Raw genomic sequence first — 25368 nt, 5'->3', positions numbered from 1 at the left:
CCTTCATGCCATTTCATAGTGATGAACTCTCCTAATGGTGAATATGTAGTGCTGAATCGGTGGTGCAACCCCATTAGTCTTCCAGAAGTGGTTGTGAATCCAGACTTGAATGAGTTGAACACATCCAATGAACATTCCTCCACCAGTTCTTCTGCAATGATTAAGAGACCGAAAGGTCTCGGCTAAGATGGTCGACGTTGGGTTGACTCGCCTTGGAAGTTGTTCAAATAGTTCTACTACGGCTGCGTTGATGCACCCCAAGGTCTTCGGAAAGATAATCAAACCGTACAGACCCAGTACAAAAAGATCTATAGTCTTCCATTCATCGGGGTGGTTCTTCATTAGTTTCTTTATATGGATCCACTCGATTCCTTCCCCACTACCTTTGTGTTGGAGTCTATCAGTCACCCACTTTTCATCAACCCCTACAATCTTGGTCAGTTCGTTCTTTAAAGGCTGACCCTTGATATGTTTGATATATGTCTTCTCTAGTCTGATGCTTTCACAGTGCAGTAGTGTGGTATACTCTTCGATAGTGGGCATCATGTCCTCCCGGTTAAAGGTTAAGCAACTATATCCCGGGTTCCAGAATTGAATCAGTGCTCGGAGCAGGGGCTCATCAGTCTTGACATGAAGTAAGAGGGCAATATCACCATATCGTTGGTTGAACTTCTGCTTTCTGTCATTCTTCCAACTGTCCCAAATGTTTCAAAACTCTTGGACATCATTTTGTTTCAGGCTGACAGAGGCATAGCTAACCAGCTCTGACACGTAGTTCCCCTGAAGAATGTCTCCCTTCTCTTTCTGAGTCATCTCGGACCATAGTCGTGCCTTGGAGTTCTTAATCTCTTGTATTACAACACCTTTGTCCATTAATTCAGATTATTTTGTGTGTAACAAACACTTTTTAAGGATCAATAGCCTCTTGTTATGATGCAAATGCTAAAAAAACCAAACGCAAAGGCAGAAATGTTAGTAAAATAAATAAATAAATAAATAAATAAATAACGAAAGGAAAAAAAGACATGGTTAAGGTAAAAATATCCTATGTTTCGGAAATGTGGTTTTGGGGTAGGCTCTGATTCTCCATGGTCTCCCAATTTAGGTTCTAAAAACGGTACCCGAGTTCTCCTTGCCGGTGCCCCTTTGGGCTTACCAGACCCTTAGTCCTAAACCCATCACAGGCTTGTGTGGACTAAGTTAAACTCAAGAGAACACATTCCCTTATGCCCGCACGGTGAATAAATTCACACGAAGACATAAGGTATATGAATCCCGAAGGCTACTTGCTAGGCCCGCACGGTGAATAAATTCACACGAAGGCGTCGCTTTTACCCCCACTTAAAATAGGGTTTGGAGCTCGGGTTTAGAGCCCTAGATGAAAAATCTTTAAGGACTGAAATCATTAAAAAAATGGTCAGTACAACTATTTACTCGAAAATATAATCAAAAGTAAGTAATAAGGATCGAAATGTTACCTTAAAATTTAAACTTACACTTTTCATTAAAAAGACAACTGGAAATTACCTTAGCCTGACTCACTTACCTGTGTCCCCAGCGGAGTCGCCAAGCTGTCGCCACCGTCTTTCGGTTGGGCCCCGGAATTGGGCTTCGACTTGAAAAATGTGGATTGGAGTCGCCACCGATCATTTATTTAAAACAAATGGGTTGATCGGATACCCTATTTCTTACCTGATCTGCGTCTTTCCAAAGATGTGTCGGGTTCGGGAGTCGGTTACGGTCAAGGAAGGATTAGCACCCTTGAACCGTCCTTTCGGTATTACGTAATTTCCAGTTGTCTTTGATTAAGAAATTTTCAAGTTAAATTAAAAGGTAAAATTTGATCCGAATTACTTACCCTTAATGAGTTTACGAAAATACCCTTAAAAAATAAGATTTTAAAAGAAAATAATAATAATAAAAGAAAGTAACAAAACTAAAGAGTAAACCAAGGAAATAAATGAAACCAATAATAATAAACATAAAATAATTGGATGACAAAAAATGAAATTGAATAAAATAAAATAAATGAAGATAAAATATATATACAAAAAGAATAAAAAAGGTAAAGTGTTTTTTTAAAAAGAAAAATAATAATAAGAGCAAAGAAACTAAAAATATAATGAAAATAAATAAAAAAAATAAAAAAAAATATAAAAATGTATGTATAATATAATAAAATACTAAATAGTAATAATAATAATAAATAAATGAAAAATAAATATACATATAATATTAACTAAAAAAATAGTAATCATAGAAATATAAAATAAAATAAAGTAAGAATATATATATATAACGTTAGGAAAATATAGTAAAAAAAATATAGTAAATAAGTAAACATAGATAAAAAAATAATAATATAATATATATATATATATATATATATATAATAATAGAAAAATAATATAATATAACGCAAAGAAAAATGAAAAAAAATTATAATAAATAAATAAATAAAATATAATTAAATTTATACATATATACATATAAATATAAGGGTTAAATTAAAATAAAAAATGAATTAGGGGTCAAAATTAAAAGCTAATCGAAGAAAAAAACGATAAAACACGCGGATCCACACGACCCGTTTATAAAAATCCAAATAGTTTTTCAAAAACACAAGCCTCGGGGACTAGATCTACAAAAATAGATCTTGAAAACTCCTCGTTCATCGGCCAAAAACACTTCTCTCAGTTTTCTTTCGAAATCAAAACACATCAAGGGTAAGGAAAAATAACATGTGAATGTATGAACTTTACCTTTCACAATATAAATGCTTCGAAAAATGGCTACGAGTTGCTTGTAATTTTTTGCTTGGTATTTCGTATATCCTCCTCTGAATCTGTTACAATAGTGAGTTACAATGACTATTTATAATGCTTGTGGATCCTATCTTTAGGAGTTTAAATAATAGTAGAACTCTATCATATTTTTAGGAGTTTGAATCCTAGCAAAATTCTATCCTATTTTTAGGAGTTTGAATCCTAGTATGACGAAAAGGTGTGTTGACAACAATATTTTCAAATTTTATCATAGGTCGTTATGTATCTATTATTTTTAAGATTTTTCTTAAAAAATCTATTTAATGATTTTCTATTTGGGATATCAAATCCATTTAAAAAAAATAAGTCATTGAGAATGTTAATTTTTATTGAATTTCTTCAATGATTGATCAAATAATATATTAATCAAATATTTAAATTAATTAAGATATATGTTTTTAAAATGGAAAATATAATTGAATTTATTAAGTGGTTTTTCAAAAGTGCGGGTTTAAATTTAACTGTTTGAGATTATTGTTAAAAAGTGATTTTTGAAAAGATAAAATGTCAAATTTAAATATTATGTTATAAATTAAAAATATAACATTTAAATTATATTTACACTTATTAATACTATCATATATAAAATATATCAACTTAAACTATAATAATATTTTACGATAATTCATTAATAATAATTTTATATATGAAATCTTTTATTATGTTCCCAATACTTTTTAATATTTGAATTTTATAATAGTATTTTAATTTATTTTTATTTAAGCATGACCTCTTATTTAAATTTTAAAATAAAATAATTTAAATGATATATTTATCTTTTTAATCATTTAAAAATAAAAAAATAAAAAATAATATATATATCTTCTAGGATCTTCTCAAGATGTGGTAAAATCTTCCAATGAGTCTCGCTCTAATACCAATTGTTGAGTCAATCGAATCAATGGAATGACCAAGAGTGGGTGAATTGGCAATTTGAGATGAAAACTTTTTGTAAGAAAATGAAAATTTGTCACAAACAATTTTAGAATGGTTCAATTTCTTCAATGAAATCTACATCCACTATCTTAGCTTCCACACTAAGGATTTCAACAAATTCACTAATTTATTATAACATTTTAGGACAAGTTGTAACTTTATAACACATTTAGACTCATACCCCAAAGTCTCAAGTGTACAACTCTTCCTAAGAAGAAATTACAAAGAAGCAAACTTTTGAATATCCTCAAAAGATATAATGTTTGCAAATTGAAGCTCTCACACACCCAAGAACACTAGAAAGAAAAATACCAAGAAAGATATTGTGTTCTATGTAAGAAAGACAAAGTTGAATACAATTTTGGCTCTAAATGCTCTTTGATTGTTGGAATAATTTTCTTGTCTTTTCTTAACTATTTGAAGACCCTTTTTATATATCATCATTGATTTCTAGTCGCTTGGGGTTGTTAGAGGGAGTTTGAAGCCGTTTGGAGCAATAAATTCGAGCATTGAATGCAATCATGCACAAAGGTTTCGAAACCTGTAGGAGGGGTTTCGAAACTTGCCTTCAAAATTTTTTTACCGTTGCAGTAGGAGTTTCTAAATCTATAGAGTAGGTTTTGAAACCTTCAAGAGGGGGTTTTGAAACCAAACCCAAAAATTGCTTAAAATAGCTTTGTTTCATATTTAAAAAATATTTTAAAACCATTATAAAATGTATAAGCATTTTTAAATTTATTTTTGACATTTTGAACATTAAAACTCATTTTTACAAACTTAAATTTTTTTAAAACAAATAAAATATTAGCTTTACAAAATTTTTAATTTAATTTTTTGTTATATCAAAATATTTAACTACATTTATTATATGGTATATTATATATTTTTGAAATCATACGGTTTTTGAAGATATAATATATATTATATAACTTTTTAAAAAAATATATAGTTTTTAATATATTATTATTACTATTATTAATTTTCTTTTCTTTTTCTTTTTCTTTTTTATTTTTCAGGTCTAAAAATATGTTCAAAGTCTAGTTTAGGGTCCAAAGCATCAGGGACCAGTGCAAATGACCCAATCTACTAGGCCAGTCCAGGTACAAATGGATACGGTAAGTAGCAGGCCTGCCAAGCCTATTAGGGAACCCATTTGCTTGGCCCAGCAAATTAGGGTTCCCACTTTATTATTAGTGTTGCATACTCTAGAACCATCAGATCAAGGGAAATGAAAAGGCACAGATCGGTTTTGATTAGGGTTTTATAACCCTAAAGTATAAGGCATATGCGTAGCCGATCCACATTCGTTGGATCTGACTTTATGACCCAACAGACCACAGAGCATCACAGAAGCACAATTAACAAAAAATTTTGTTTGTTGTACAACTTTAGGCAAATAAATACCATGAATAAGATGTTCTTTGTTTCCTTCTAGGGAATTATCGCTCTACCTTATATTAGGTGGTGAGTCCCTCTCGGTTGGAAACAATGGAACGTCAATTAAAATTTTCGATGAAGAGATTACTGATTGATCGATTTAATTGAGAATGAAAGAGATGTCATTATTCCTCATATAAGGTGGTTAATTTTCCCAGTTAAATGCTCGAATCGTTAATTTTTTCTCTTGGATTTTAAATATCATGGTATGTATTTAACTAGATAAGGGATCATTAATTAAATTAAGTCTAAATCTATAAGTTCCATTGCAAGGACAATAATTAATCAATTAGGTACCGATTTTCGGACGTTGTGGGTGTGTTAACCCTTCACCACACGTAATCGACTCCAAAACTCATTTTCTGAAAAGTATACCAAATTATTTTAATAATTTTAAAATTAAGATTTTATTAAAATAACAAAACATTTATATTTATGTCCGATTGGACCTAAATTTAGTCCAATAATTTAAATTTCTTTTTTACATCAGTCCGTAAACCTTTAAAGTCAATTTATATCTTAAAAATTGAGGACCATACATGTAAATTTAACACTTATTGTTTATCTCTATCTATTTATTTTATTTGTTATAAAACTATACATAATTTACTATCCCATGGATTAGGACAAGGATAAGGACAATGTTAAACATTAAATACTAATCCATAATACTGTGTTTTTCTTGTTTACGTAGGATTTGTATTATTATATATATTTTAATTTCATAGTTTATTTAATAGTTTAATTATTTTATAATTTTTTGAAGGGTATCAGTTTAATGGTTTCAAACATAATACAAGCGAATCATTATAGAATTAATAGTTTAATTATTTTATAATTTTTGAAGGGTGTCAGCTTAATGATTTCAAACACAAAACATACTTTGACCATAGGTGTTATTTGTTAAGTCTTCGGACTATTGAAAGTTATAAAATGGTCCACTGTTATAGGGTGTTACTTTATTGACTTTTCTAATTATTAAGAGTTGTAAAATAATAACTCAACTATTTATATATTCTAAAGTCGTCATTTTCCGTTAAAAAATGACATCATTAAGTGCCATTTATTTTTGGGGCTGGTTGATTTGACAGGTGAGTTGTTACGCACTCCTTAGCGGATTTCGACTTCCATTACTACCGTCCTGTTGTCTTAATCGACCAACACCATTTGTGGGTTCTAGGTTAGCGCGTAGTTGGACACCGTAACCCAGCTTCCGGTTCATCCCGCATTGTCAATTCTGCTTACAAAAAATGGCCCACTTAGAGCTCTTGATTATGTGGCACGACTCAACGAAGCAGTATTGTCGTCCTACCTATTTTAAAGTTTAAGAATAGGTCGCGGGCGTTGCGCCCCCGATGCCTCTAATCATTGGTTTTATCCGATAGAACTCACTAAAGGCTCCAGCTATCCTGAGGGAAACTTTGGAGGGAACCAACTACTAGACGGTTCGATTAGTCTTTCGTCCCTATACCCAAGTCATACGAACGATTTACACGTCAGTATCGCTGCAGGCATCCACCAGAGTTTCATCTGACTCACACACATTTCATATATTCTAAACTACCCTAATAATTTTTAGAAGTCCAGCATAGTTATGGACCCTTTGTTTAAAGCCTCAATATTAGAGGTCAAATTTGTGTTTTCATTTAGGGTCTGTTTGTTTCCCGTAATTCGAATTACGGAATTGGTTTTCCCCGAATTCCAGTGTTTGCTTCACGTAATTCGTTTTCCGGAAAATGTTTTCCCGTGTTTGTTTCACGTAATTCGTTTTCCGGAAAACGTTTTCCCGTGTTTGTTTCACGTAATTCGTTTTCCGGAATGTAATTCATTTTCCTATTAACAGGATTTCCTTTGTGTTTTCTGTAAAATGACTTACGGATTCATTTTTCGTAAGTCATTTTCTGAATTTTTCACTTTAAAGCAAAAATACTCAAAATAATTTTATTTTATGAATTTAATATTAATAAAATATTTTAATATCATTTTCATCAAAATATTAATTATTAAAATATTTAAAAATATTTATTAATATTTATAATAATTATATTATATTTTAATATTATATAAAATAATCAATTATATTATAATAATATAAGATATTTTATTTTATTTTAATAATATAATAAATTTTTTATATATTTAATAATGAATAATATTATTTATATATTTCAATAATATTTTAGTAAAGATATTTAAAATATACTAATTAATATTTTTAAAATATAATATAACATTATTACTTTAATAAATAATGTTTAAATAATATTATTTTATTATATTTAATATTTGTAATAAATAATTTTAAAAAAACTCTTCGACTAGTGAAAAAAATGTTTAAATAACATCTTCCAAACATCATAAAACGTTTTTCAGATGTTTTCCAGAAATGTAATTCATTTTCCAGAAATGTAATTCATTTTCCAGAATTCAAATTCCAGTAATTCATTTTCCAGTAATTCAAATTCCAGTAATTCAAACTCCAGTAATTTATTTTTCGGAAAACCAATTACAGCCAAACAAATGTTTTCTATCTGCCCTCATAAATGAGATCGGCAGCAGAGTATCTGTTAACAAATTATTGGCGGTATTAACATCAAGCACCAAACTTATTAATGCAAATGGTGTCTGATTATGGAAACTAATTACTTTTTTAATTATAAGTTTTCAATATTTATGGATTACAATGGTTGTCCCTTATTCTCATATGTAATGGGGTAAGAGGAGATAAGATAATAGGCTGTCTCCAACACTAGGTTGAGAGCAACTTTCGTATGAGACCTCCAAATTATAAAATACCCTCCATGAGACTCAATCTCACGACCTCAAAATTAAGAACCTTGTGCTCTACCAACTGAGCTGGAGGGTCATTTTCATATTTATAGATTTCAATGGATAGCACTATATCAGGGTCGGCTTTAGGGGAGCACCCTAAGCAATCACGTCTCTAATTTTTTCGTATTTATAATCAGGACCTTTAATTTTTATATTTATAATTAATGCCCCTAATTTTTATAATTTCATTATTTTTTTAACTTTCACACTATTTTTTCATTTCTCTTATTAATTCATTTGATTTTGAATTAAATTTAATCGTTTTTTATTATTTATAATTAGGGTCCCTAAATTTTATAATTTCATAAAATATTTAGTTTTTGGCCCTCTTTTTCCATTTCTCTTGTTTATTCATTTATTTCTGAATTAAATCTAATCATTTTTCTCTTTTTTCAAATCTCTTACTCTTCAATTTAAAATATCATTTAATTTTTAGTCTTTTTCAATCTAAATCGAACAATAAAATAACATACAATTATTTTTATTTATTATTCAAAATCAAGCTATGCACCATACATGCATTCAACTTTTTGTTTTTTTTATATTTATTCCCTTTTAGTTGTGTTTAAGGTGTTTTCTTAATAAAATAATAAAAAAATTAATATATTTTCACAAAATTTAATCATTTTTCTATGACTTATTTATGTAATATTAAATTAATTGTTCAAAGTAACAAAATATATTTTCATTTTGTAAAGGCATATTTTTTAGTCTTTGCTCAGAGCCCTGAAAATATCTTAGACGTCTTTGCACCAACATAACAAAATTATAATTGATTGTATAAATATTAAAAATTACAATATAATATTATAAAAATATATTTAATTATGATATAAATTTATATTTTTTATGTTATTATTTTTAATGAATATTAATAATTTTTTTATTATTATAGTTTACTTTTAAAGGAAATTGAAGGATTCTAGGTTAGATTTGTTGAGTTAAAAATATTTTCTGATCAAACGGATATTAGATTTATGTTTACGATATTAAAAAGGTGTACACCGGAAATTTTGGGGTCTAACGGTTGTCATTGAGGAGACCGAAGATCGTGGTGAGTAGTGGCGAACTTCGATCTAATTTAGGGGGTAAATTGGTATTTTACCTAAAACTAAGAGGTTAAATGCTATTTTTCCAAGTTAATAATTTACTAAAGTTTAGGGGCTAAATTAAAAATTAACTCCTTTAATACAATGTTACGATGTAGAGCTCAGTTAGCAAAATATAATACATAAATAACGCAAAGGATTAAATAACCGAAACGTAATTCTTCAAAATTAATGACTATAAGTGAATAAAATTAAAATCCAAGTGCCTATTCTAATAGTTTACCCTTATTTTTTATTTCGTTATTTCCGAGAAATACACATATCCCGGCGTCTATAAATTTCACCTTTGTAATAATCGAAGCTTTAAATTACTCAGGGTGAAGAAAACTATAGTTCATTAAATTATATTTAAATATTTATTTTAATTTTTAACTTTTTTTAAAAAATATAAATTAATTATTAGATTTTATCAAATAATTATTAAATTACTATAAAATAGTTATTAAATTCAACAAATTTTATATTTATTATAATTTTATAATGATTATTTTATAATAATTTGATAAAATTAATGACTATTTTGTAATATTTTATAGTTAATTATCTAAAATGATTGTTTGAGTATAGTTTAATGACTTACTGTATTTACCCTATTATTAAATATATTTAAAAACCCTCCAAATACTATATTTGTATACTGGTGGTTATTTATGTTCAGTTCAGCTAGCAGCTGCTCTGTCGCTCAATTATTATTTTTTTCCATTTTTCTGCGCATTACTAAAAATCAAAATACAAATTCTCTGCTTTGTTTTGTTTGTTCCGTTTCTTCTTCTTTTTTGTTAATTTTCTGTTTGTGAAATTTCGATCGGAATCGAGAGAAAATGGAGCCGCTGGATTACCTTGCCGAGGAGAGGAACAAGGCGTCGTTCGATGTAGAAGAGATGAAGATCGTTTGGGCAGGTTCTCGTCACGCCTACGAGATGTCCGATCGAATGGCTCGTCTCGTCGCTAGTGATCCGGTGATCTACTTGTTCGTTTTCTCCTTTTTTCCCCCTTCTCATGTGATTTCTTGTCACGAGCATTGTGTCGGTGAAAAGTACATGTTTTAAGAATCTCGAGACTTTTGGATGATTGAGTTTATTATTTTTAATGTTATTGCACCTTTACCGTCTTGTTAATCGTTTATTTTTCTTTTGCTTTGTCTAGTTTAATTTTCTGTTTGGTTCCTGAGAACATGGGGGAAAGAATGAATTCTAGTTGTTAGTTGGATTGAAGAATACATTGTTCTGCTAATTGTGCATCAGCATTTGATGTTTTTAAGCGTTTTCAGCTACCGCCCGAAGTTTCCTTGTACTTGGGGTAACTTTCTCCTGTATCTTCAGTTGTTCTTAGAATTTTAGATTACTGAGTTCTGGTCAATGGTAGTTCCAAGGAATTGACATGATCGAAAAGTGAAATGATGCAAAGATATGATTTGCAGAGTTCTTTTCACTTGGTAGACTGGATCCCTCCCTGTGGTTCTTGTCATTATTTTAGTTTCTGTACTGATCGATGTTCGAGATTCTTAATCTTTCCCTCCTTCAGTAACCTAAACGAGTAGAGCCACTTTTCACTTTGGTATTTTTTTTCTAAAGATAATTCTTTCATATTTAAGAACACTTGTTTCTATTTTCTGTAGGTCTTTCGGAAGGATAACAGAACCATGCTAAGTAGGAAGGACTTGCTTAAAGATACTTTGAGAAAAACTGCTCATGCAGTGAAGCGGACAGTTGAGCTTAATCTCTCTGGTTTGTTTTCTGCTGGGCCCTTCATAGTGTTGTTGATTTTTCTTATAGTTATCTGAATAAATTACACTATTTTCTGACAGAAGAAGAGTCAATGACATTATGGTCTTATGTGGATCAGCCTTCTTACGCAAACCTTCACTGGGTAAGATATATTTTCTGATTCCCATTCTAAGTTTCAGTTCAGAAGTACTGCATATGCCACTTGTAATATAAGCAATAAATTTGGAAAACACAAGAAACCTTGGTTAACTTCATCATTCAAATCTAGTTTGCCAAATTTTATATAATATGATGGTCTCTTTGTGTTGATTTCTGGGTTTGAAGTTTTCATCATTGAAATCTACTTTTTATCCTACTAATATATATTTTCTTCATAGGCAATGTTTATACCCGCTATTGAAGGACAAGGGACTGAGGAGCAGAAACAGAAATGGCTGCCAATGGCATATAAGATGCAAATAATTGGATGCTATGCACAAACTGAACTTGGTCATGGCTCCAATGTCCAAGGGCTTGAGACTACTGCAACTTTTGATCCTGAGACTGATGAATTTGTCATTCATAGTCCCAAATTGACTTCGAGCAAAGTGAGTAAAATGGTTAAAAATCCTTTGATTCATTCAATCTTTGACATTGATCAACGATACATCATACTAAGCAATATATCATGAGAGGTGCTTCAATTGTCATTATCTGTATTTTTGTTTGGTTCAGACACCCTCAACTATTCCTCTCTTTCTCTTCTGCAACGTGTAGTACTTTTTATACTTTGTGGCATGTTGTAACCTTATGTTGATCCGTGCATTTTCTTGACTTAACATTCTATAAGGGGTTTTATTAATGATAGTGGTGGCCTGGTGGACTGGGTAAAGCATCCACACATGCTGTGGTTTATGCTCGTCTTAGAACAAATGGACAAGACTATGGAGTGCAAGGTAAGGCCAAATGCCTAAATTTACTTATTTATCTGGCAGTACAGGTACTAATTCAGATTTCTTTTATTAGCTTTTATCATCCAGCTACGTAGTCTGGATGACCATTCACCTCTCCCAGGCATTACAGTTGGTGATGTTGGAATGAAATTTGGAAGTGGGGCATATAACAGCATGGACAATGGTTTTCTGAGATTTGATCATGTGCGCATTCCGAGGAATCAAATGCTAATGCGGTTTGTTCAATAACCATGCCCCTCTAATTTTGTCTCTCTTGTTTTTCTGAAGGCTAACATTTCATCTGTCATTTGATGTTTTATCTGATTGGCCATGGTGTAGCCATGGTGGGAATTATATTTTGAAAAAAGGTCTTTCTAGGATGTTTCTTTAATGAACACCTTTTTTCTTGACTGAAGTTGCAAGGCTGCATAGTTTCTGCGACTTCAGTAAACAAAAGAGAGGTTTCAGAGTGCTCAGAAACCTAAAACTTAAAAAAAATATTTTTTCCCTCAATTGAAAAAGGCCACCAAAAAGGAAGCCAAAAAGTGATATAGGCTAAAATGTTGCTCCTATAATGTGAGCTTCATGGATAAACAAGTTGACTATTCTGATGCTTGCTTCTTTTTTTCCTCTCCAAATGTCTCAGTGTTTCGCAGGTTACAAGAGAAGGGAAATATGTGCGATCTGATGTTCCCCGCCAGCTGCTTTATGGTACTATGGTCTCTGTCCGACAAATAATTGTGTCTGAATCTTCTTGTGCCTTATCAAGGGCAGTTTGCATTGCAACAAGGTATAGTGCTGTTCGTAGACAATTTGGATCACAGAATGGTGGTCCAGAGACCCAGGTACTATTTTCTTTTGTATTGTATACACATATTATTTCACATACTGATTGCTGTACATTGCTACCTTTTATGATCACTTATAATGGCCTTCTGTTTCGTAGAAACTTTCAATAGTTCTGTGTAAGAGTATTTAGTTGCTGCTGCTGAAGTTTGAGACTAATTTTACATGTCCTCGAGGCTGATTCATCTATTGCTTTTACCTTTATTTATTTTGTTTTAGGTGATTAATTATAAAACTCAGCAAAGTAGACTCTTTCCTTTGCTTGCTTCAGCCTATGCTTTCAGATTTGCTGGTGAATGGCTGAAATGGCTATACACTGATGTGACCAAGAGATTGAAAGCCAATGATTTCTCAACATTACCCGAGGTTCATGCATGTACTGCAGGGTTAAAATCTATTACCACTTCTGCAACTGCGGTATGCCACTATTACTAACCTTCAATACTCTTCCTTCTCATAAATATATTGACTAGTTTTCCCCTCTGTCAAACATTGCTGTAGCTTAATATATTTTGGTTGGCCAGTTATTTTGCATAGTTCTTACTATATCACCACTTTGATGTCATAAATGGTCTCTCTTTACTTTTAAAAGTTGGTATTCATTACGAAATAACAATCAATGATGCTTTTAGCTTGGCTAAAATAAATATGTTTGCAGGATGCCATTGAAGAATGCCGGAAGTTGTGTGGTGGTCATGGTTATCTTTCTTGCAGTGGGCTTCCGGAGTTATTTGCAGTTTATATCCCTAACTGTACTTTTGAAGGAGACAATATTGTGCTGCTTTTGCAAGTATGAAAAAATGTGCAATACTGCAAGTTTTATTTTTTGAACCTTTCATCTTCTTCATTTTGTTCTGAATCGTTGACCACAATATCCTATCAGCTGTATTTCTGGTGCTAATTGGTAATTATGTAGATTTGATGAATCTATAGTGAAGAAAACAAAATAAATATCACATTTGAAAATAAGGAACCAATCTAGAATACTTGGATGTTGTGTTGATGACGATGATGAGGTGCCTCTATTGATTATGCAAGCGGAAATGTTTTTGTAGGTTGCAAGGATTCTAATGAAGACCGTTGCCCAGCTAGCGTCTGGAAAGAAACCTGTTGGGACAACGGCATACCTCGGACGAGTAGAGCACCTAATGCAATGCCATTGTGAAGTTCGAAGGGGTATCTTTTACATTTTTTTTTTCTCTTGAGCTTGTCTACAATTTGTATCTGCTTTGTGAATTTTATTTGGAAGATTAAAAATTGTCATTTTTACAATTGTTAATTATGATTTGCTCAATGCCTATGAGTAAGTTTGCTGGCTCTTATTGATTTCCAAACAATTTCGAGCTTATTTTAGTTCTTATCTACAAATCATTGCTCACTCTTATGGGTATTGTTTCATACTCCTTGACAAATAAATATTTAGTAAATAACAATATAATCGTTTCATTATTTGGTGGTTGACTTGCAGCTGAGGATTGGCTGAAACCTAGTGTTATATTGGAGGCATTTGAAGCGAGGGCTGCTCGGATGTCTGTTGCCTGTGCTCAAACCCTTAGCGGATTTTCAAATCCAGAAGAGGGTATCTTCTCTAGACGTTGATGGATGAATAAACACTCTTTTGCTTGTTAATTTTATTGTCATGTTACTCAACCAAGTCAACTCTTGCATGGTTAATAGTAGATGATCATGTTTGGGGTGTTAGCAAGACACTATTCCTCACAAACTACTCGAATTTGACTAGAAAAAACTTGAATTTGGCTCAGTCATTGTTGAGTTGAGGTATAATTCAAGTAGCTTGAACTATTGAGTAGGTCGACTTCGACTATCCTCATGCTTTACTGTGTAGCTCGTGAGCCTGGTATATATATATATATATATATATATATATTTTAATCGTTGAAAATTTTCAATGTGAACTCGAACTTGAGCACATATCATCAAGCTTGAAAGTGAGCATGGGAATTGAGCTCATTTTTCTCTAGATACTTGTCTAATCAAGCAAGCTCAAGCAGTTGAACCTTTAACTCGAATTGAGCTTGAACTTTGAAAGTTAAACTCAATCGAGCTCAAGCTTAAAAAAGTTGAACTCAATCAAGCTTGACCCAAACTTGGAGTCTCAAATTTCAAGTCGAGCTCTAGCTCAGCTCAGCTCGATTACACCTCTAGAAATGCTTTCAGTTCTTACCAAAACTATTATTTTTGAGCTTACACATTTAAAAAAAATTCAGGTTTTGCTGATATCTCATCTGATTTGGTTGAGGCTGCCGTTGCTCACTGCCAGTTAATTATCGTTTCCAAGTAAGCTTCTCCACTCTTATCCCTGCGTAAAGTCGGGGGCACAAAAAATAGAAATCAATGAAAAAATTTCATGGCTGCTTCATTTGGTTTTCAGGTTCATTGAGAAGCTGAAACAAGACATACCAGGAAAAGGAGTGAAAACACAGTTGGAGAACCTCTGCAATGTATATGCTTTGTCTCTTTTACACAAACATCTCGGTGATTTCGTCTCCACCGGCTGCATCACCCCGGAGCAAGGTGCACTAGTGAACGAACAGCTCAGATCCCTGTACTCCCTGGTTCGTTTCATGTATTTGACTTTGTTAACTAGGTCATCACAGGACAAACGTTTGCTGCTGCTGTCTCACTAGTTTTGATCTCATTTCAACCTTAGGTCCGTCCGAACGCGGTCGCCCTTGTCGATGCATTCAATCACACGGACCACTACCTTGGCTCGGTTCTCGGTCGGTATGACGGAAATGTGTACCAAAAACTCTATGAGGAAGCATGGAAGAGTCCGTTGAACGATACGGATGTGCCGGATGGTTACCGTGAGTACATTAGACCACTTTTGAAGCAACAAATCCGTACTGCAAGACTCTGAACGAAAACAGTTAAGTACCCCTCGGTTGAATGTTAACTGGACTTTGTTAGCTATCTGTCTTGTCTTGGATTATGGCTCTAATTTATTGTTATTTGGGGACTAAAACGTCGTCGTAGAAGACACCCTGATATGCACGTATCGATGTGTTCTATGTATTCTGTAATAGATAGGTTTAGACACGGATAGAGAAGTATCTGAATAAATTAATCGATCGAAGAGTAATTAAATTTGGTGACGTAATTTTACTCGATCGATTGATTAATTTTGGTTAAATTAATCATCAATCTTTATATTATGTATAAATTATGGATTTAGCCTATGTATTATGCTTATATTATGACCCTTATCGAAGAAGTCAATATGATCGAATCTGCCTAGTGGTCCAAGAAAAATCAAACCTCCTGGATTTGAGTACTAAGAATATCAGGGTATGAGCGTTTAATCTTAAATGATTGAGAATTATCTTTAAGCATATATTATCTTACATTTAACCCAGAGTAATAAGAAAAAATTTAATATCAAAATAAGTGTCCAAGTTATACCGGTTTTTTTAAATAGGCGCCTAAATTATTTTTGATTTATCTCAGAGCCTATCATTACAAATTTTACCGCTTTAGTTGTTCGGACTGTCAACCGTGTTAATTTTCCCGTCAAGTGACACGTGTCGCAAAATCTGGTAATTTTAAAAAATATTTAAAATAAAAATTGAAATTATATATATATATGTATACACATAAATATTTTAAAATAACCCCAAATCTTTAAAAATTTTCATTTCAACCCTTAAATCCACACCAATCCCATGGTGATCAAAACCCTTATGAAATCGTGTCGATCGAATGTGAATCGATGTTTTATACCCTATGAACCCTAAGATAAAAATTGTGATCCAACAAGATTCCGACGACCAATCAACGGTAACTACGACAACATATGATTAGAAAGATAGCAATGATTACGTTGACAGAGGTGGTCGTGGCCGGAAAGGGAAACGACGACGGATTAAGGTTAGGATTTGAGTTTTGGGGTTTTTTTTATAATTTAAGAGGAATTAGTTTTTTTTTTATAAATATAATAATATTAAAAAAAAAATTTTGAAATCACTATATTGTGACACGTGTCACTTAACAGAAAAATTAACGTCGTTGATTGTCCGAGTACTTAAAATAGTAACACTTGTAACGTTAAGCATCGAGATGAGTAAAAAATAGTTTATGCACCTATTTAATAAAATCAATATAGTTCGAACACATGTTTTGGTAACATTAAACTGTTTTATGCAGTGGACATCGCACCCCGTAGGGCTTGAATTCATCGGTCCTGACCTGCCTAGCAGAGTTTTAAAACGCTAACTTTGTGTTGTAAACTAAATTTTACGTGGTAATAAATAGTCATTTAATTAATAGATTGTTATATGTAAGTTATTGATTTTATCAACTTTTTACTAATAATTGAATGATTTATTTTTAATAATCAATAAATTTATAAATTTAATTATAATTATAATTAACATCAATTTTATTTTTAACAGTGAAGTAATTTGTTCGTATTAATAAATAAATAAATTAATAAATTTTAAAATTCAAGAATTTATTTGTAATTCTATGAACAATAATAATATGAGATGTATTTTACCCAAAATTTAAAGATAAAAGAAAAACAAATGAATTAAGTGACTTCGATGATAAAAAAAATTATTATTTTTTGAGATTTTGAATTTGACCGTTACAGATGTCAAGGTTATTAACGTTCAGTGTCAAATAATTCGACAGATTGCAACAATCAAATAATTTAAAAAATAAAATTTATAATTTTTTGTTATTTTTTATCTTTTAAGAAAATACCTAAAATCTATTAAATTTTAAAATATATTTTTAATTTCATCACTCGACCATTATTACCGTCGGCCATCACCAACTCGCTTGTCGATCGATTGGAATAAATGTGTGTCTTGGGATTTTGGAGATTGAGGCTACTTGTGACGATCAATGATAGTATAATTTAGGCATCTAAATGAGAAAAGAAGTTTAGTCGAAAGAAGCATAATTTAGACATTTTTTTACATAAGCTTAATTATTATATTCAATAAATAAAATAATTTGATTGTGAGTTTTCGTAATTATCATAAGCAATAAAAGGTTATTGCAAAACCAGGTAGGTTGTTTTGCTCTCTGTTATCATAAGCTTTTATATATATATATATATATATATATATATATATATTCAATGATCCTAAAGTCAAATGACACACTTGAAATGGCGTGCTAGACTTGCCAATTCATCCCCCACAAGAAAAACACCATTCATATATATATATATATATATATAGTCTTCAGTGATGGGTTGATCTCCACCAAACCCTAGCAAAAGTCTCCATTCTCTCTTTTCTCTTCCGTCGCAGAAAATGGAGGGTCTTATCCCTTTGGTTTATCGAACGCTGAAGAAGGCAAAAACCCGCCTTCGATACGAGCGTCTCTCGTCCGTCGCGGCAGCTCAACCTTACAACATTGCTGATTTCTACGTTCAGAGTCCGACTCTGGGTCAGACTCGTTTCTGTACGGAATCGAACAGTAATCCGGTACCCGAGGAGAACATCGGCCGTCACGGTCACCGTCGACGGATGTCCACGGGAAATATCCCCGAGGGAAGCATCGCTGTTACCGGCGGGTCTCGGACGCCGACGGGGCCGAAACTTACGAGGTTCAAGAGTCACAGGATGTTCTCATGTGTGACCGGTTGATAGAAAGATAGGCACCATCTTTTGCTTTCGTCTTAGGGACTACCAGAACATGGATTTGCTGTGCATATGGTATTTCTGGGTAATAATCATTATGGTTTTTTTCCCAAAGCGGGAGAAAGTTCATGAAAAACTCTAATTATTTGAACGATTGATCAAGTTGTTCTCTTCGGTTTCGATTTTAGTAATCATTTGACGTGTGTTAGTTCATTTTGATTCTTAGTTTCTATGTTGATCATTTCTATTCGAATTAAATTATTTATGATATTTAATTTGATTTTGATTCAAAAGATCATGCATGTGGCCACATGTAAAACGACATAGTTTTTAATTAAACACTACAAGACTGGGTTTTGATGTTCAAGTGGTTAAACAAAACAAGCAAATGAGTCGGATAAATATTATATTTTAATCCCATAAAATAATTATTTATATTGTGTATTAGTTAATCAGAGTTTATTTTATTTAAGTAATCCAGAATGGGTCCAATTACCTACTCCATATACCAATCTACCAACACAATACTCGATATGTTAATCTTAAGAAGAAAACCATTAATTAATTAATTAATTAATTAATTAATTAATTAATTAAACATACTATAATTCGTTTTAATAAAAATATACTGTAAATTGTTGAAGGGGTCGATAGAGTGAAATAAAAAAAAAACAAATTAGTTGAATTTCAAATTATTATTTTACCATTTAAATTTTATTTAAAACTTTTCTAATTGATTTTATAAAATTTGTATTAAATCGAATCAAATATATTTATTTAAATTTAAATATAATTATTTATATTGTTATGATACTATATATATATATATATATATATTTAAATTCTTTTCACATGTATAATCAAATACCCTCTAAAATTTATATAACATGTTTACGATACTTTTAAAGAAGAGATTTTGAGGACAAAGTATGGATGGAAAAAATTATAAAGAGTTATCATCAAAGGATCGAATTGTATAAAACATAAAATTGAAAGACTAAATTGTAAGAGAAATTTATAGTCAAAAGAGAAATTAAGATTATGCTAGATTGAAGAACATGTTATTCAAATTGATAAAAAAAAATGAATTAAAAAAAATAAGAAAATTAAAGACCAAAATAAGTTTGTATCATTTTTTATTTTTCAATTATTCAAACTTCAAAAATTTGGGCTCGGGTCTGGTCAGATTTTTTTAAAGATGTTATTTGGGTCGGATTCAGTTTAGGGTGAAAAATATCCGACCCAAAATTTTTTTACCTTATATATTTATGAATAATTACAATAATACCCCTGTATATATTATTTTTTTCAATTAAAACACTATTTTTATTGAATAAAAATAATATTTTTATTATTTTGGGCCAGGTTCGGGTCGGGTGAAAGGTATATATTATGTGGGTCGGGTCGGATTTCAGGTGGAGGTGTCATTGTTCTCGGGTCGAGTCGGGTGGACCAAAAATCCGACCCAACCCGACCCATGCCCATCCCTACTACATGCCTACCCTTTTATTTTTCTCTAAATTTTTGGTATTATTATTTATTATCGAAAGTTGGAAATCTTTTATTATTTTTGAAATGCAACACGAGTTCTTGAAAGAAGGCAAATGAAAGTAATGAAGAAATGGAGTAGGGATGAATGAAGAAGAAGTGGGTAGAAGATGAGTAATATTGTGAGTTAGGGGGAAAAATATTTAAAAATGGGTAAATTGAAATGTTATTCCTAAATTAATTTAAATTTACAAAATGGTCATAATTAGTATTTTGTCTAGAGTTTAACGATTAAAATAAAAATTAAATCATTTTACTAAAGGATCACGTCATCAAACTAACGGAATTCAACGACCAAATGACCAAAACTTAATAAAACGATAACGTTAGTAATCAAAACTTAATAAAATAATGACATAAGTGACCAAAACATGTTTTTCGAATCTGGTGAGCAAAAGAATACAAATATGAAATAAAAATGACCAAAATTTAATCCATGTATCATCTACGTAGAAATGATGTAATTTTATTTTTATATACTTATCGTGTCATGTTAGTAAACCTTTAAAGATTTAGCAGTCGTTAACCTTCGGTATAAATTAAAATAGTTACAAGTAATGTGGGTATTTAAATACTATAAAACTTGAACATAGAAGGGGTATAAAACATGTTTATTGAGAAAGGAAAAGAAAGAATTGTTGCAGCGCTAGAATTCAGCAGAACCAGGTGTTCTTGGGAAAGGTATTGCATCTCTTATATTCTCAACTCCGGTCGCAAACTGCACCAGCCTCTCGAACCCTAGTCCGAACCCCGCGTGAGGAACTGCCACACGATAATCAAACGGATTTTGATTCGTAAATAAGTGATCGAACTATACCGTTTCTTTAAGGTTTTATCGAAACAAAAAATGGTGAATGCAATGAAATGGTCATTAAACATAAACCATGACAACTTTTCCCGGATCAGAAGGTATTGTTATAGTTTTGTGAGAAGGATCATCCCTAACCTGAACCGTAACGACGCAGATCGAGATACCACCAGTAGCTCTCCTTACTAAGCTTCAGCTCATCTAAACGATTTTCCAGATAATCGAGTCGCTCTTCCCTTTGGCTTCCACCGATGAGCTCACCAACCTAACCAAATGTACACAAGAAACGGAACTTCAATGAGCTCACCAACCGAAGAAAAACGAAAATAACAGCAATAAGATTCTTATAGAAGTGCAACACAAGGTCATATTTACCCGAGGTACCAACATATCCATTGCTGCTACAGTCTTCCCATCATCGTTTTCCCGCATATAGAATGCCTTGATCTCCTGAGAGTTTTACATTCGAGCATTAAAAACAGAAAGTGGATAAAATGCCGACATAGAGAAGCGTGATAGAGACAAATCGCATGCCTTAGGATAGTCCCTGATGATAACGGGGCATCCGTTAAATGCTTGTTCGGTTATGTATCGTTCATGCTCGCTTTGCAAATCACATCCCCATTTCACCTACAAAAGAAACCAAGAGATATAAATCTCCGTATAAGGCCGTTATAGGATTATCTCTTAAAGGCGTGCTAACGAGCAGAAATTTAAGCAAGGTGTATTCATGACCAGGAAACGGTTATCTTTTCACTTAACCAGAAACTTTTTCTTTTATACGGCTAATGCAAGAGATGGTTTCCTCATAGATTTGAATCCGGAAAAGAAAATGCAATACCGGGAATTCGAATTTTTTGTTTGCTTCTAGAAGAAGTTCGATTGCATCGGTATAAGTCATCTGCACGAAGTCTTTCTCAGCCACATCCTGTTAATCAAATAAACGCTACCCTTTATCAGTACAATAACATTGCCGGTAATGGTGTCGAGCTCAATAGAAGAGCCGATCAAAATCTAGAAGAACAAATACAACATTGAGCTCATACATTCATTCGATCAATGACCCCTTTCTCGATCCAAGTGTTGAAAAATTCCATGTCTTCCTTGCAATTATCAAGTACGTGTCTCACCTTCGAAAGAAAAGATCGTAAATTACAGCAAATTCACTCAGAAAAATACAACTAAAGAAATTCATAAATAGATGTGAAGAGTAACATACTACATACTGGAGATATGCAGTAGCACAGGCCATGTCATCATCGAGATCAGCAAAAGCCAGCTCCGGCTCAATCATCTAAATAAACAAGGGTATAAGTTCTTCGAGACGATGTTTAGTAAGGTCAGACCAAATGCTCAAAAATAGGTAGGGACATGGAGAATGTTAAAACTTTACGAGGCTACCACGAATGCTTACCCAAAATTCGGCCAAGTGCCTGGATGTGTTTGAATTTTCCGCTCGAAAGGTGGGTCCAAATGTATACACCTAACAAAGTACAAGTATGCATTATTTCTTGACTGGTTACCTTCATATTTTGAATTACTATGAGAACAAGTGGAAGCATACATCGGTAAGAGCGGTTGCATATGTTTCAGCATTAAGTTGACCGGAAACTGTCAAGAATGCAGGTTTGCCAAAGAAATCCTGGCAAGTAAAAATAGGACGGTGAATACCATTAGTCGAATTCAAAAACACACTAATTCCGGAGAGACGTCAGACAATGAAAAAATTGCAATGGTTACAAATACATTTCCAGATAAAACATCTTATGAATTAATCCATCAATTGCACGGATGATGCACGGAGCAAAGCTATGAAACAACATGCACGAATGATGCATGGAGAAAGCTATGCAACTCTATGTAGTTGTATCCGAAGTAGTGTGAAGCGAAGTAGAACTAGCTCACCTGAGACCAATCAATTAACCCATCCTTTGTATTCGGAATGGCAGTCACAGGAGAATCAGCCGCTTCTCTGGAGCTTGGAATCTATTAATTACAAAAAACTTCACAAGTCAAAAGGATAAATGAAAAGCCCAAACATAATCGAGTCATAATTGATAACGAGTTCTTACTGAAACCATTTCACACACATCGGGATTCTAGAAATAAATAGATGCTCCAAGTAGACATGTCGACAAAAGCTTAACTTTACACAGTTAATTAAAATAATATGGAGCAGTAGGTTAACTTTCAATGATCAAAACCTAAAATAACAAAATAGCTATTAGAAGAAATAAACAGATTCATTATAGATACGGTTCATACCAAAGTAGTAACACAGAACTGTTCACCAGCTCCTTCACAATCTGAAGCCGTAATGATAGGACTTGAGATCCATACAAAACCGTTTTCTTGAAAAAATTTATGCGTCGCATAAGCCAAAGCATTCCTCACTCGTGCAACCTAAAGAGAAGTTATATCATCAAAAGAGAATACACACAGATAAAAAAAACAAGCAAAGAAAATCACCATGGTCTCGTTTGGAAGGCAAAGTAACCATGCTGACAAATAGCAAGTAGAAGTTACAGCTAATATAAAAGATGACGCCTTGCACAAACTATGGTGAGTGAACATACAACAGAATCATACCGCACCAAATGTGTTTGTTCTAGGACGAAGATGAGCTTTAGTTCTCAAAAATTCTCGACTGACCCTTTTCTTTTGAATGGGATAGGAAGGATCACTTTTTCCAACCTGCCAAAAGAACAAAGGATACATACAACTAGTAAAAAATACTGGAAGTTTAAAATATTTCCATCGATTAGGGGGAGAAATTTCAAGTAATAACCCAACAGAGGAACATGCAGTAACATCCATGTAATATGGCACAGTGATTTTCCCTTTTCCAAAGCATTTCTTGAAAAAGGACAGTGACAATAAGTCAAAAACCAATTGGGATTACAACATAGCAATGCATGGAGCAGTATGACAAGTTAGAATCGTTTTCTGATTTCATAAAGCTACTTTGATGGTTTGCAAATGCAGACCACTCGAACCAATTCTCGCCACAAAATGGATGAATAAACTCCTACATATCACAATAATCAACGAAACGTAAAGAAAGAGGGTACAATCTACCGTACCAAAACAACTTTTTCAACCTTCAGCTCCACCTTCTGCTTCGACCCTTGGCTAGCCACCAAGGTCCCTTGCACCCATATAGATGCGCCAGTAGAGATCAAGCCAGATTCCACCTACAAGCTTGAAACATATAAATAATTCGCAACTATAATACACAGTGTCTAGGAATATAAATTGCGGTTGAGGCCGCACTTTCGGTTGCATTGTGTTTATCGTGATTATTACAGGTATAGAGGTCGTGCAATAACGGCTCGGAAGACACCGTTACCGCCACATAAAACAGTTATTCATAGCGGACAGCTATTTAAATCCCTACACACGGTACTAAGGAAATCCAAAGAACAACAATAAATTGAAATATTTCCAGTTTTCCACTCTCAAACAACAAATGGTGGTAAGAAGACTAACAAACTAATATTGTATTACCTGATCATAACCTTCAGCATCCGAATTCATCACGCATTGCATGTTTGAAAGGGATGAACCATCATTTACCTACAAATAATAATAATATCAACCACATACATTAATTGAAATAAAAAAAGGAGACTGAAAAAAGTTTTGATTTTTACCTCAAGGAATGTAACGCTGCTTTGAACCCGGAGAGTCCGAACCCAACCCATAACCACCAGAGTCTGTCCGACCCGATTCAAACCTTCATCGTGTCCTCCTTTTATGTCAGCTATCTTCACTTTCTTCCTAAATTCGCCTACTTTATTCCCCATTTCTCCAACTTTCTTTTCTGGGAATTCCGTTTTCTTCACTTCCCCGGACTGCAGCGAGGCGGAAATAACGGAGCAGAAGCATCGCTGCCGATGGAAAGTCGAGTGGAAGTCGACCGGCCGGCGAGGAAGCGGCGGGAAAAGGCGTGGGGTTGTTGGGTTTTTGGAATAAAATGAAAGGAAACGAAGGGTAGAGTAGGGTTTGAATCGGAGAGGAGTGGCGGGTGTTAGAGCAGCAGCCATTTTTGCGCCACTCTTTGCTTTGCTTGGATTGGGCTCTTTGTTAACACTACTGCAGTGAATTCGACTTAAGTGCATGAATTCCCAAATTTTTTTAATATTTTGGATAAAGTGCACAAGTGATTCCTGATTATAGAATATTATTTTATCGTGTCGTTTGGTTTTTAAAATTTATAAAATCATCTTTTAATTATATTTATATGACGTTTTGTTAATTCTCTAACTGTTAAAAGTTATGAAATTATCAATCAATTATTCATATAATTCAGACTCGTTCTTTTTCATTGAAGAAATAACTTAAGTATGAATAAAAAAAATAAAGTTCACAAGTGATCCCAAATTATATTGTATTACTTGTAAAGTCTCATAACTATTAAAAGATATAAAATATTTCTTTGATTATATGATATTATTTTATTGAGTTTATCGACTATTAAAAGTCACAAAATTATCATCTAGCTAGTGGCAGATGTATGTAAAACTAGTGACAGCTACGTGAGTTAGACATTAATATGTTGATTAAAATATGATAAAATTTGATCGTAGAATTGTTTGAGTTATATTTTATGGTTCGACCCTCCATTTATATTATACCCTCGAGCCAATACTTGAAAGGAATAACAATATCAATAGACATCATTAAAATATAATTTTATCGTATTACAAATTAACGATGCATGGTGATTACTCAATAAGTAAACAAACAATCT

At 32.5% G+C, this 25368-nt stretch overlaps 3 protein-coding genes across 3 annotated transcripts; 2 read left to right on the top strand and 1 right to left on the bottom strand.

The window, feature by feature from the left end:
• Nucleotides 1-9884: 9884 nt before the first annotated feature.
• LOC120206718 (peroxisomal acyl-coenzyme A oxidase 1-like) lies at nt 9885-15715 on the top strand. The gene is made up of 14 exons (XM_039206301.1): nt 9885-10098; nt 10758-10866; nt 10947-11008; nt 11244-11453; nt 11714-11801; nt 11872-12034; nt 12445-12643; nt 12864-13061; nt 13303-13434; nt 13700-13820; nt 14113-14223; nt 14873-14942; nt 15037-15220; nt 15316-15715. Exons 1-14 carry the CDS (start codon nt 9961-9963, stop codon nt 15523-15525), a joined length of 1995 nt encoding a protein of 664 aa, XP_039062232.1. The 5' UTR covers nt 9885-9960; the 3' UTR covers nt 15526-15715.
• Nucleotides 15716-17929: 2214 nt separating this feature from the next.
• On the top strand, nt 17930-18265 carry LOC120206593. The gene has a single exon (XM_039206199.1). The coding sequence runs from the start codon at nt 17930-17932 to the stop codon at nt 18263-18265; it is 336 nt and encodes a 111-aa protein (XP_039062130.1).
• A 2039-nt stretch (nt 18266-20304) lies between these two features.
• On the bottom strand, nt 20305-24720 carry LOC120206717 (asparagine--tRNA ligase, chloroplastic/mitochondrial-like). Its single transcript, XM_039206300.1, has 15 exons — nt 24269-24720; nt 24123-24191; nt 23699-23809; nt 23205-23309; nt 22881-23018; nt 22521-22601; nt 22180-22257; nt 22030-22098; nt 21835-21909; nt 21662-21745; nt 21457-21543; nt 21150-21245; nt 20991-21065; nt 20754-20880; nt 20305-20569 (listed from the first exon to the last, which is right to left on the bottom strand). The coding sequence occupies exons 1-15, from the start codon at nt 24659-24661 to the stop codon at nt 20454-20456; spliced, it is 1704 nt and encodes a 567-aa protein (XP_039062231.1). The 5' UTR covers nt 24662-24720; the 3' UTR covers nt 20305-20453.
• Nucleotides 24721-25368: the final 648 nt, after the last annotated feature.

Source organism: Hibiscus syriacus, unplaced genomic scaffold, assembly GCF_006381635.1.
Source record: "Hibiscus syriacus cultivar Baekdansim isolate YM2019G1 unplaced genomic scaffold, ASM638163v2 tig00013960_pilon, whole genome shotgun sequence".
Taxonomy (NCBI): Eukaryota; Viridiplantae; Streptophyta; class Magnoliopsida; order Malvales; family Malvaceae; genus Hibiscus; species Hibiscus syriacus.
This window is presented reverse-complemented; position numbering and strand designations above follow the sequence as displayed.

Coding starts and splice junctions, on each gene's coding strand:
- LOC120206718 (XM_039206301.1), top strand. CDS start 9,961: ATGGAGCCGCTGGATTACCTTGCCGAGGAGAGGAACAAGGCGTCGTTC. Junction 12,644..12,863: donor ATGGTGGTCCAGAGACCCAG/GTACTATTTTCT, acceptor ATTTTGTTTTAG/GTGATTAATTATAAAACTCA. Junction 13,435..13,699: donor ATATTGTGCTGCTTTTGCAA/GTATGAAAAAAT, acceptor ATGTTTTTGTAG/GTTGCAAGGATTCTAATGAA.
- LOC120206593 (XM_039206199.1), top strand. CDS start 17,930: ATGGAGGGTCTTATCCCTTTGGTTTATCGAACGCTGAAGAAGGCAAAA.
- LOC120206717 (XM_039206300.1), bottom strand. CDS start 24,661: ATGGCTGCTGCTCTAACACCCGCCACTCCTCTCCGATTCAAACCCTAC. Junction 23,019..23,204: donor GAACAAACACATTTGGTGCG/GTATGATTCTGT, acceptor ACTTCTCTTTAG/GTTGCACGAGTGAGGAATGC. Junction 21,746..21,834: donor CTGCATATCTCCAGTATGTA/GTATGTTACTCT, acceptor TTTCTTTCGAAG/GTGAGACACGTACTTGATAA.